The sequence below is a fragment of the Anolis carolinensis genome, chromosome 2 (genome assembly GCF_035594765.1).
Source record: "Anolis carolinensis isolate JA03-04 chromosome 2, rAnoCar3.1.pri, whole genome shotgun sequence".
In the NCBI taxonomy this organism is placed as follows: domain Eukaryota; kingdom Metazoa; phylum Chordata; class Lepidosauria; order Squamata; family Dactyloidae; genus Anolis; species Anolis carolinensis.
In genome coordinates, this window is record NC_085842.1 from 4,663,207 (window position 1) to 4,674,423 (window position 11,217).

General features: G+C 41.0%; 1 protein-coding gene across 1 annotated transcript in view; it reads left to right on the plus strand.

Annotated features, from left to right (window-relative positions):
- Positions 1–10,433, plus strand: part of LOC134292272 (zinc finger protein 160-like) — a 17,283-nt gene extending 6,850 nt beyond the window's left edge. Inside the window, exon 2 of the mRNA XM_008123484.3 lies at positions 1,824–10,433. Coding sequence (XP_008121691.1) covers positions 2,067–3,851 — 1,785 coding nt within the window. The 5' untranslated portion in view covers positions 1,824–2,066 and the 3' untranslated portion in view covers positions 3,852–10,433. The remainder of the gene's footprint in view (positions 1–1,823) is intronic.
- The last annotated feature ends 784 nt before the right edge of the window (positions 10,434–11,217 follow it).

The window sequence follows — 11,217 nt, forward strand, 5'->3', positions numbered from 1 at the left end:
GCGCATTGCAGAAGTCCATCCTTGAGGTGACCAGCACCCTTATTGTCTTCAAGTTCTAGGAAAGGGCGCAGCTTGCAGACATGCATATGCACCAGGAATAGCCATCTGTGGGCGGGTGAGGGTCTACATCCCACCCTATCAGTGTTCCCAAATGCCCTCTAGGATTGTTGAAGTTATTTATTATTATTTTTAAACAACCCTGGGCCATTTTGGGACCAGGAGAGGCTTTCTTCAGAACAGGAAGGCGAAAAACCATTTGTTCTGTGTGTATTTTATTTATAACTTATCAAAAGAAGGTGTTATAACATATTCCTATGGAACCCCCAGTGGAGTAGTGGGTTAAAGCCTTGTGTCTTGAAGGTTGGGTTGCTGACCTGAAGGCTGCCAGGTTCGAATCCCACCCGGGGAGAGCACGGATAAGCCCCCTCTATCAGCTCTAGCTCCACGCGGGGACATGAGAGAAGCCTCCCACAAGGATGGTAGAAACAGCAAAACATCCGGGCGTCCCCTGGGCAACGTCCTTGCAAACGGCCAATTCTCTCACACCATAAGCGATTCAGATTGCTCCTGACATGAAAAAAAACACAAACATTTCTATTGACAACTCTTTCCTCAAATAAACATGTTGATTTCCCATTCCTAACATACTCAGACACCCATTTTATTTAACCACTGATTTTATTTAAGTCGTTCCTGTCTGGCTTCTCAAAACGTCTGGAGCCCAAGATGGTGCAACAGCAACATAGCCTTCTAACCACCCAATGGCCTCCTTTTCTCCTCCTCTGTGTCCCTCCCAGGCAGTTTAGAAGCAGCAGAGCCCTGATCTGACTCCAAACTCCATTCATGTGAAATCATAAATCCTTCAAAGATGTTTTTTTTTAAAAAAATAACTGTATTAAATAGCTTGGGGGCCCCTGGTGGTACACTGAGCTGACCTGAGCTGCTGAATTTGCGGACCAAAAGGTCCCAGGTTCAAATCCCGGGAGCGGAATGAGCGCCTGCTGTTAACCCCAGCTCCTGCCAACCTAGCAGTTTGAAAACATGCAAATGTGAGTAGATAAATAGGTACCGCTCCAGCGGGAAGGTAACGACACTGCATGCAGTCATGCCAGTGGCCACATGACCTTGGAGGTGTCTAAGCAAGGAGGCATGCTTACAGATTTGAGCTGATAGCCAACTTTGTAAATCAGCACGGCTTCGAAGCAGAAAATCCAGGGTAGATGTAATGCTTTTATGTCTGATAACTAAGAGATAAGGAGAGCCACGCCGGCCACATGACCTTGGAGGTGTCTACGGACAACGCCGGCTCTTCGGCTTAGGAATGGAGATGAGCACCAACCCCCAGAGTCGGACACGCCTGGACTTAACATCAGGGGAAACCTTTACCTTACCTTATTAAATAGCTTCTGGGGAGCCACTCATTTTTTTGCTGTTTGTAGGAGATCACTTTCAGAAGACAGGATTTGTGGTATGAGAAATGTAATTTTCCCCTTTTAGCTTCCGGTCTCCTTTGAAGAAGTGTTGGGTGTATTTCACTGAAGAGAAGTGGGATCTCCTAGGTTGGGACTAGGGGGCTCTCCACAAGAAAGTCAGGATGGAATGTGAAGTGAACGTGGTTTCTGATAGTAAAATCTTTAATGTGTAGTTTTTTGAAGAGACAGAAATCAGCGATTAGTGCCATTAATGAAGGAAATTGACCAGAAAATAATCGATATCCTTGATTGATGGGGAAGGGAAAACTATTGGTTAAAAGGGAGTGATTGTTCTCCATTGAGAGCCAGAGTGTGTTTATCTCCTAATGAGATCTTTTTTTTCTCAAACAGGTCATGAGAAGGAGAAATTTGTATAGCTTTTTGTGGTGATGTAGAAAGCAATCAAGACTGTGGTGTAGAAGGACATGAAAATCAAATTGCAAAATGAAAAACCAATGAAAGAAAGAGAAGAAGAATTCAGCTCAGTTGGAGAATATCTGTGAACTCGAACCTCCCCCAGGAAAACTAGAGAGTGTAAAGAAAGGCAAACTAATAAGTCTGGGGGAAAAATTCCAGTATAAATTTAACTGAAACATGAATTGCACAATTAGCACAGAAGAGAAACCACATGAATGCATAGAAGTTGGAAAGAGCGCCAGTCAGAGTGTGAATTCACATCAAGAATCCCATACAGGGAAGAAATCCTATCAATGCTTGGTATGTGGTAAGAGTTTCACTCAGAGTGGAAATTTGCTCTCACATCAAAGAAGACATACAGGGGATAAACCATATAAATGCCCAGTATGTGCAAAGAGCTTCAGTGACAGTGGAGCATGTACTGTCCATCAAAGGACCCATACCGAGGAGAAGCCATATAAGTGCATGGAATGTGGAAAGAGCTTCGGTCAAAGGTCATACCTAAGTGTCCATCAAAGGTCCCATACAGGGGAGAAACCATATAAATGTGTTGAATGTGGACTAAGCTTCCGTTACACTGGAAGTTTGCGCGTACATCAAAAAATCCACATAGGGGAGAAATCATACAAATGTATGGAATGCGGAAGGAGTTTCTTGCGTAATGACTGTTTACTGTCACATCTAAGAACTCATACAGGGCAGAAACCGTATAAATGCGTGACATGTGGAAAAAGCTTCACTCAGAGTGGAAGTCTGAATATCCATAAAAAATTCCACACAAAAGAGAAACCGTATGAATGTACTGAGTGTGAAAAGACTTTCAAGTTCATGGGAAGCCTGCGTTCCCACCAAAAGATTCACACAGGGGAGAAGCCATATAAATGTGAGGAATGTGGAAAGAGCTTCTCTCGTAATGGCAATTTACATTTACATCAAAGAATTCACACAGGGAAAAAACCATATGAATGCATGGATTGTGGAAAGTGTTTCACACAGAACGCACATTTAAAGGGACATCAAAAAAGCCACACAGGAGAGAAACCCTTTAAGTGCATAGAGTGTGGAAAGAACTTTGCCCATAGTCAGAACTTACGGGTGCATAACAACATGCACACAGGGGAGAAACCATATAAATGCATGGAATGTGGAAAAAGTTTCACACGGAACACACATTTAAAGCGACACCAAAGAACCCATACAGGAGAGAAACCCTATAAATGCACAGAGTGTGGAAAGAACTTCTCCCAAAGTCAATATTTACAGGCGCACAACAGAACCCACACAGGGGAGAAGCCATTTAAATGCATGGAATGTGGAAAGAATTTCACACAGAATGCAGATTTAAAGGTACACCAAAAAAGCCACACAGGAGAGAAACCCTATAAATGCATGGAGTGTGGAAAGAACTTCACCCATATTCAACAGTCACGGGCGCACAACAGAATCCACACAGGAGAAAAACCCTATAAATGCATAGAGTGTGGAAAGAACTTCACCCATATCCAGAACTTACGGGTGCACAACAGAACCCACACAGGGGAAAAACCATTTAAATGCATGGAATGTGGAAAGAGTTTTGCACAAAATGCATATTTAAAGGTACATCAAAAAAGCCACACAGGAGAAAAACCCTATAAATGTATAGAGTGTGGAAAGAACTTCTCCCAAAGTCATCATTTACGGGCGCACAACAGAACCCACACAGGAGAGAAGCCATTTAAATGCGTGGAATGTGGAAAGAGTTTCACACAGAATGTAAATTTAAAGGTACATCAAAAAAGCCACACAGGAGAAAAACCCTATAAATGCATGGAGTGTGGAAAGAACTTCTCCCAAAGTCAACAGTTACGGGTGCATAACAGAACCCACACAAGGGAAAAACCATTTAAATGTATGGAATGTGGAAAGACCTTCAGACAGAGTGGCTATCTACAATTACATAAAAAAACCCATACAGAGTAGAAAGGTTATTGAGGCATGGAACATTGAAGCAGCTTTAGACAGAGTCAAAATCTACATTCACGTAAGTCACTAAGTTACGAACAAGACAGGTTCTGTAGGTTTAGTCTTAAGTTGAATTTGTCAATCAGGAACAGGTACATTTTTAAGTGTAACTCCAGTCATAGAATCAGAATTGAAAGAGACCTCGTGGGCTATCCTATCTAATCCCCTGCCAAAAAGCAGCCAAATATATATTTTAAGCTTTGGAGAGTATAGGGTAGGGTTAACACTCTTGTGAGGTTTCCTTTGCTGTCTGTGCCTCTGTTGAGAAGATTTCACCTCACTTTCTGTTCCTGTGAGAATTGGATTTTGAAAAAGTTGACTTGTGGAAACAAGGATTGGAGATCAAAGTTCAGTGGAGACACCTTTTCCCCGTGAGAACTCTTTCAGGAGTAAATTTCCCTTCCAAGCGGTAGATTTCTCTTATTCCCTGTCGTCTCATCCCTGTTTGTAACTATAAGTCATTTCTAAGTTAGATGTTTGTAACTTGGAGACTGCCTGTACATGGAATGTGATTCAGTCTAGAGTGGATGGACATCTACCTTCAGATCAAAGAATTCACAGGGAACTCTGACCGAGATGGCCAACCATTAGCTGTATCGGCTTTGCAAGATTTATTACTGTTATAGCCCAGCAGCAGTCACAGCAGTTGGGGGCTGATCAGTTGACTTAGAGTCAGATGGAATTGTGGACTTTCCTGGGATTCGTTCTAATGGAGGCCCTGGGAGTCATTCTCATAGAGGGCCAGAAAATGAAACTATTTTAGATAGCGATACAGGCATAGATGCAGTGCCTGAGACTAAGTGCCTCTGAACCTCAAGGCCAGTCACAGGAGTTGGAGTCAATTAGTCTAGCGAAGACTAATTGATGAGAAAGTCTCATGGGAACGTTCCTGGTGATACTGACCTAAGCAAGGAGGCATGCTTACAGATTTGAGCTGATCGGCAACTTCGTAAATCAGCATGGCTTCGAAGCAGAAATTCCATGGTAGATGTAATGCTTTTGTGTCGGTTTACTAAGAGATAAGGAGTGCCATGCCAGCCACATGACCTTGCAGGTGTCTACAGACAACGCCGGCTCTTCGGCTTAGGAATGGAGATGGTCACCAACCCCCAGAATCGGACACGACTGGACTTAATGTCAGGGGAAACCTTTACCTTTACTAACAGGCACTCTGATCTTCAGTTCAGACAACATGGCTTTCAAGTTGCAGTCAGGCCTGGGTTCTCTAGTTCTCTTGGTTTTGGGACTCAAGTATTCTGAGAGTTTTTCCATGTTCTTGCTGATAACCGTCGTTCACGTTTTGCTTATGGACTTAAGCTGCCTTTGGATTCTGGAACTACTCTAGAACTGTATTGCTTTTGGATTTACAAGAGAATTGATTGCTGACCTTTTGGATTCTACACCTTATTATTCCTGCTTTTACTATATATCTTTTGTCTGTTTTTGCAATAAACTGTTAGTCTCTACTCTAGATGCTTATGTGTGATGCTGTGATCATAGGTGGCCTCAGGCCTGGAGTATGACAAGATCAGACATAGAACTGAGCTGAGAACTTGCAAGAAGAAAACACTTACTTAGGCGATCCCTCATAGTTCGAGGATGATAGTCCTCCATTTCTTGGAAGACGCCTGTGCGTGATTTTTTAAAAATGTGTGGAGGTCGGTCAACACACAGTCTTCACAGACTGAGGCCCCAGCAGTGGTGTGATTAACACAAGAGTGGCTTCTCAGTCTGTTGCAGCCTTCTTCCGCCTTCACAGCCATTGTAACATGTACCATGTTATCCTCCGCCTGCTCCGCCATTGAGGTCTTTGGGTCTTCAGATTGTTCTTGGTCTGGATCATCTCCTGTGGCCACTCCTGGGAGTGTGTGACTCCTGTGGTTGTGCCCTCAGGTTCATTGGAACATGCAAGCCCCCTCACCACGTCAAGGTGACATCACTGCACACAATGAAAGTGAAGAGAACAATAGAGAATCCATTTAGGTCATTTAGACAGAACGCGCCTCCAAATTAGTAGGTATCTTCAACCTGTGGCCCTCTGGTTGTTTGGGTCTCGAACTCTGAGAATCCCTCGCCAGCTTATCGAATGGTAAGGAATTTTGGAGGCCAAAGTCCAAAACACTTGGGAAGACTGCAGATGGTGCAGATCTGATTTACAGCATAATTGATAGCCCCCACTTGGGCTTGGAACGCGCCTGAATGTATATTTATATGTACAGTAGAGTCTCCCTTATCCAAGCTAAACGGACCGTCAGAAGCTTGGATAAGCGAATATCTTGGATAATAAGGAGGGATTAAGGAAAAGCCTATTAAACATCAAATTAGATTATGATTTTACAAATTAAGCACCAAAACATCATGTTATACAACAAGTTTGACAGAAAAAATAGTTCAATACGCAGTAATGTTATGCTGTAATTACTGTATTTACAAATTTAGCACCAAAATATCACGATATATTGAAAATACTGTCTACAAAAATGGCTTGGATAATCCAGAAGCTTGGATAAGCGAGGCTTGGATAAGTGAGACTCTACTGTATAACTATGTAGGTTTTTTAATGTAAGCTCTCAATTTTAATGTAATTTTTAATCTAAATGGATTTTCAAATGTGATATAAATTGTTTGAATGTATATGTTCATGTTGTAAGCCGTCCTGAATCCCCTGAGGGGTGAGAAGGGCAGGGTAGAAATGATGTAATAAATAAATAATTTTTTGATGGAAAGAGAGCTTGGCTGGAAATCTGTTACCTTTGAGTGAATGCAAATAACTTACATTGTAAATATGTGAACTCCGCCTGCCATTATGAAATTGTTTGTAAATTGGAAGTACAGTAGAGTCTCACTTATCCAACATAAACGGGCCGGCAGAATGTTGGATAAGTGAATATGTTGGATAATAAGGAGAGATTAAGAAAAAGCCTATTAAACATCAAAATAGGTTATGATTTTACAAATTAAGCACCAAAACATCATGTTTAACAACAAATTTGACAGAAAAAGTAGTTCATTACACATTAATGCTATGTAGTAATTACTGTATTTATGAATTTTATGAACCAAAATATCGTGATATATTGAAAACATTGACTGCAAAAATGTGTTGGATAATCCAGAACGTTGGATAAGTGAGTGTTGGATAAGTGAGACTCTACTGTAGTTCTGAAAGGGATGGACATTATACTCCTCGAAAGAACTTAAGACCAAATTTAAGTGGTTATAGGCAGAAAATTAGAATTAATCTTATATATATATAAAAGAGTGATGGCATCACGGCGACCCACAAAACAACAAAACTACAGGCCCCCCCAACCTCGAAATTTGACAACACAGCCCATCATCCACGCCTCTAGGTTGATACAACAAAAAGAAAAGAAAAATAAAGTCCTAATTAGAGAGAGAGGAATAATTGCTTTTATCCAATTGCTGCCAGTTAGAAGGCTAAGCTCCTCCAACTTGGTCTCCTAGCAACCCAAAAAAATAAATAAAAAACACTAAAAAATTAATACAATAAAATACTATAATAACAGAAAATAACTAAAAATAATACAAGAAAATAATAAAATATAATAAATAAAAATATAACTTACAATAAAATTGATAAAAAATGCAAATAACGTCAAATAAAAATTTCACAACAATTTGTAACCAATACCACCACCACTTTGCCACAGCAACGCGTGGCTGGGCACAGCTAGTCTTACTATAATTGAGATTTAAACAACTAAAATGTGGAAAGGGAAAAATCAATGTAACCTTTGCAGTTATCTGTGACCTGTTAGCGGATTATTCCAAAACTATAACGTTAAAAGTTGCCATATTTGCAGTCGCAGCTCAAAAAATCCAAGTCAAATTTGTAAAGTCTGCAGCGGAGGCTAGAAATGGAAATGGAAACAGTTTGGGATAATGCAAATCAGATATTGTTATTATCATGCCTACGGGGATTGTCACTGCTACTATAGCTTGAAAGAGCTAGTTTGTAGAATAAGTTTTAATATTTGTATTGGAAAGTGTATTTTGTACTTTTAAAAATTGTATGTTATTTGATGGTCATGGCCTATGGCTAGTACAATAAACAACTCATTCATTCATTCATGTCTTCTCTGATGCTTGCAAGGGGGTAGAAAGTGTTTTACAACATGCCATAAAATACTGAAAACATTGAGAATGGACAGTTCGAAGTTTGACTTCGAAATTCCAGTAGTATTACTATCTGAGATCTGCAATCGAACGTTGGATCTGAAATAACGTGTGAAAGACATCCAAATTCCAAACAGATGATAGAACCAAAATTTGATATGTTTAGATCGGATATTTTTTGTTGAAATATATCGTTTTAAGAAGGTAGTTGAAAGACATTTTAGGGAAATCACTGTTTCTATCAAGAAACTCTGACACCACCTCAGCCCTGTCGGCTTGTTCGCAAACTGCTTTTTTTACGTTTAATGTTTTAACTGTTTACGATTATTACATCTATTAGTAAACGTCCTAAATGTTTGATTTATATATTTAAGTTCCTAATTTTGTTACTTTTGAGTTCTATAAGTACACCTGATGTTTACTGTTGAGGATTTGGTCTGTTTTGTTCTGTTATACCGGCATTAAATGTTTGCCGATTTTCTGTTGTAAACCGAGTCCAAGATAGGGCGGTATAGAAATAAAGTTTATCATGATGATGATGATGATTAAGAAATACAAACAGGATTAATCTACTTTCACACAGAGCATATTGCAAATTCAAGGTAAGACTTAGAAAATGCCCAGGATAGACTAATGATGATTAATTTAAAATCAAAGGCAATCAGATTCAGAGCTGACTAATTTTAAACAATTTAAAAATCCTTGGTAGAGCTCTTCAAGCAGGCCTTTGACAATGGCTAAGGCACCAGCTAAATTAGATGCCCAAAACAGATTGTTGTTCTGCTCTCGCACTTTAATGTTTACATTTTAACTTGGTTCGTGGTTGGGATGTTCAACTTGGTTTTATAGCCCATTTTTAACTAGAAACTACGTTTTTATTATTTTTAAATTGAGTTTTTTTTTTTGTTAATTTCTGTGTTTATGTCAATTGGTGTCATTGATATTTATAAATGCTGATGTATTTTATGTGCTTTGTGTAGCACCGTTATGTGTTACGTTAGGTAGATAAATAATGGACTGTTAGACAGGATTGCAGTGACTGTAACCTCGTGTAATACTGTTGGAAAATACAGTTCTAATGGACATGTGGTCACACATCCACTGAAGGGTTAAGTAGGTGGTGATGTGAAACTGAGGGGACATGGCCATGGGACAGGCATGACTAGTTACATCATTCACTGTTGTCCCTGTTTGATGACGAAGACAAAGTTTTGTGTAATCAAGTTTTGCCATGTTTTTGTGACAGAACCAATTAGGAAATGACGTTTATCAACCAGGAACAGAAATCATAGCACACCATCAAACCACTCCTGACAGATGCCCATCAGCCTCAGAATAAGGAAACCTGTTCCTGATTTAAAAGTGTTATTTCCTGTTTGATTGGGTTTTTTTTGGGGGGGGGGGTTGAGAGTGTGTGACATGCCCAAGATCACCCAGTGGGTTTCCATGGCTGAGAGGGGAATTAGGCCACAATTGTAGTCCAACTCTCAAACCACTACACTACACCATTCTCTCTCTCTCTCCCTCCCTCCCTCTCTCTCTCCCCCCCCCTCTCTCTCAACCTCTCAAACCCTCAACAGATGAAAACCAGGACATCTCCTATGGCCAACATCCAAGTTTGGTCAAGATGGTCAATGTTATTAATAACGAAAGTGTGAGGACCAAAGGGGGTGGGGAATGTTAAGAGGAGAGAGGAACTGGGACATCTGGAAAATGTAGTTTTAAATCAGTCATATGGCTCCTCTGACTGTTATCATTGGGGAAAATTCAGGGGCTGCTATCTCCCTTATTTTTAAAGCTATTGGGGTGAAACTTGCTACAGTAGTAGGACAAATTTACCATGCATCAATGCCTGAGAAAGAGGAGCAGGGAGTCAGGACGTGTTCTTCCTTGGGAAGCCACCCAGGTGCACACTGACTTGAGAATGGAGGATGGGAGGTTGGAAGATTCCCAGCTTACTAATGAATCTCAGCAAGTTAACAAGCAAACTGACCTTGATGGGATGGGCTCCTTAGATAGAGCTGAGCGTTTGGAATTGAGAGTGCATCGTAGTGTAAGGATTGCAAACAGACGGGGGGAGGTTAGAGGGCAAAGGAATGCTTTCATGTGTTGCAAAGAGTGATGTGATAAAAGAGGTGCTTTGGGGAAAAACTGTTGTCAAAGCAACTTTCTCGCAACCGGAGAAGCAAGCTCTAGTTTCCCTGCTGTGCTTTGGATTATATTGCAGGACATGTATCTATGTTTCTTGGATTTTGCCATGTTTCCTTTGGATGTTGTTTATTCCTGGTAAGCTCTGGACTTATATCTCAAGACTATATTTGTAACTGACTTTTGGATGCTTTACTTTTACTTTTGAAACACTTTTGACTATCTTTCTTTAATAAACTACAAAGACTCAAACCTGTGTGGAGTTTGTGTGCTAGAGCAAGGTGAATCAAGGCTGGGGTGCAACAGCACTACTGCACAGTGCACAACCATCCTGTACAATTCCATCTTAGGCGTGGGTGGCAGGATGTTTGTTCTCCATTTCCCCCTTGGATGCGGGGGCTTTGTTTTCCCAACAATTCCATAGAATTTGCCTTCACAGGATTTGATAGTTTTTTCCAGGGACAGGACGTCATGTTGTCCCCGAGGGCCTAGGCAGCCCCAGATCAGCAATCCAACAGCTACCCCTTCCGCAAGGACGAGATGTACTCCCAACCCAGCTCAGCATCAGCATGAGACACATGGCTTTACAACCCTCTTACACAACTTTATGTGAGCTGTGGCTGTTTCTTCACCCACCGACTTCCCTTTGCCCGTGGTATGTGGCCGGTTGGCCGCAGAAAAAGTACTTTTGTGAAAAACCCATCCACAACTACCCAAAGACATCACGTGAGTCCTGGAAGGCCTGAGTCATCATCATTAATCCCTACCACCTGTTTCTCTGACATGGCCAATGGCGTGACCTCTGGCCGGGCCTGACCAGTGGCCACAGGCATGAGAGATGTCCAAATCAGGGACAGCTAGGACAAGATTTCACAACCCGACAGACTTCTTTGAAAACAGAGGAACACTTTTTATTAACAGAAAAGCATTGCAGTCAACACACACGTTGGTATGGTATCGTGATTTCCCAGAAAAGAAGTATTTTAGCATTATGGGCTCACAAGAATATGTAAGATAAGGAGAGACAGTGGCAGCT